We start from the raw sequence: 1,509 nt of genomic DNA, 5'->3' as shown, positions 1-1,509 counted from the left end.
GGGGGGGGGTAAAAGGGGGGAGGTGTGCTGTTGATTTTGATTTAGAATAACACTGTAGATGAAATGATGGTGTTGAGACATGCAAGGAAAACGATTCTTCTCTTTTTGACGACAGTGAGGGTAATACTAATACTAATAATAAAACGAGAACAATATCTATGAAAATTATTATGTCAACAATGCAACCGAACTTTATTAGACCATTCACATACATCTGTGTGTAGTCAAGTGTAGTGGTTACCCACCTCGCTGTCTGCTTTTAAAATTCGGAAGTGTTACTTCCGATTGAAAAGTAAAGTACAGTCGGACCCTGCTCTAACAGCCACCTGTTCAGAGCAATCATCTGTGCAAAGGGCCATTTCCAATACATACATTTGAACCTGACTATAACGGCAATCCCATTCAAGATCACAGAATGACAGTTATAGACACGTGGCGTCTACAGACAGGGTCTAAGGTTATGGACACCTAACTAGACTTGACAAAGTGAACATATTATTATGGTTTAATTAATACCTGAAATCATCTATGGCCAGGTAATTCATATTCGGGTGAAGTGAAAAAAAAGTGTAAAAAGGCTTTTCCAAGGATACAACCTCGAGCCTAAGTCCCAAAACCCCGAAACCGCAAACTCAAGATTTCGAGTCGAGCAGCTTAACCACTAGACAACCGAATAAGGTATAAAAGTCATCGCATATTTTCTGACCTTTATTAGACGATTCTCTTTTTTTCCAAGTCACGTACCTGGATGTTAAGAAAAGTCAAAGTTCTCTGTTTATTCTCCTCGTTAGCTCTGCCATGACAAAAACTACTGCAGCCGTTTCTACAAGTGGAGAAACGCAACGGTCAAGGCGATGACCAATCTAGAAGTACAGCTGGACAAGATGACCGAACTGTTTCCTCTGGCACTGACCACTTACGCTCTCAGCGTCTCCGGGAGTCGTCGTGCTGGTGACGCGCTTAACAAGCTCAACGCACGCGCACACATTGAGGGTGAGTTTTGTGCCCAACCCACGTGCCCAGATTAGGGTGAATATTTTCAACGTTCTTTTTTATACAGTGTAAGTGTCTATAAGTCCCCGTCGACAAGATTTAGATAATTTAGAAGACAGGCTTTTTCGACCCTGCATGTCAGGGCCAACTCGAGTTGAGAGGGATAAAACATTAAAGTAGAGAAAACGTGAGAGTCGATACTAATTTTCTCGCTCCCAACCCGAGAATTGAACTAGGATCTCATGTGTGCGACACCATAGAGCCTTAGCACAACATCACAGACGCCGGTGCTTTGTCCAATACACGTTCACACATTTATAGTGAGTTTAGTTAAAAACTCGCATGTTATTACATATTGAAGGGGAATTCAGTGGCAACGCAACAGCACATATTGTTTACTTATTTAACTCTGCACGTGTTTTGATTGGCATTGAAAGCAATCACATACAAAAAAACAACCAAAAAAACACAACAAAAACAAACAACATTTTAAAAAAATATTAATGTATATTATAT

At 40.6% G+C, this 1,509-nt stretch overlaps 1 protein-coding gene across 1 annotated transcript in view; it reads left to right on the top strand.

The window, feature by feature from the left end:
* Positions 1–1,509, top strand: part of LOC101861335 (CD109 antigen) — a gene marked incomplete at its 5' end in the record, with an annotated part of 40,801 nt that overhangs the window by 32,845 nt on the left and 6,447 nt on the right. The window contains 1 exon segment of the mRNA XM_013090187.1: positions 792–993. Within this exon segment, the coding sequence (XP_012945641.1) occupies positions 792–993 (202 nt within the window).

This window comes from Aplysia californica, unplaced genomic scaffold, assembly GCF_000002075.1.
Source record: "Aplysia californica isolate F4 #8 unplaced genomic scaffold, AplCal3.0 scaffold01169, whole genome shotgun sequence".
Lineage (NCBI taxonomy): Eukaryota > Metazoa > Mollusca > Gastropoda > Aplysiida > Aplysiidae > Aplysia > Aplysia californica.
Note: the sequence above shows the minus strand (reverse complement) of the source record. Positions and strands in the feature narration are given on the sequence as shown.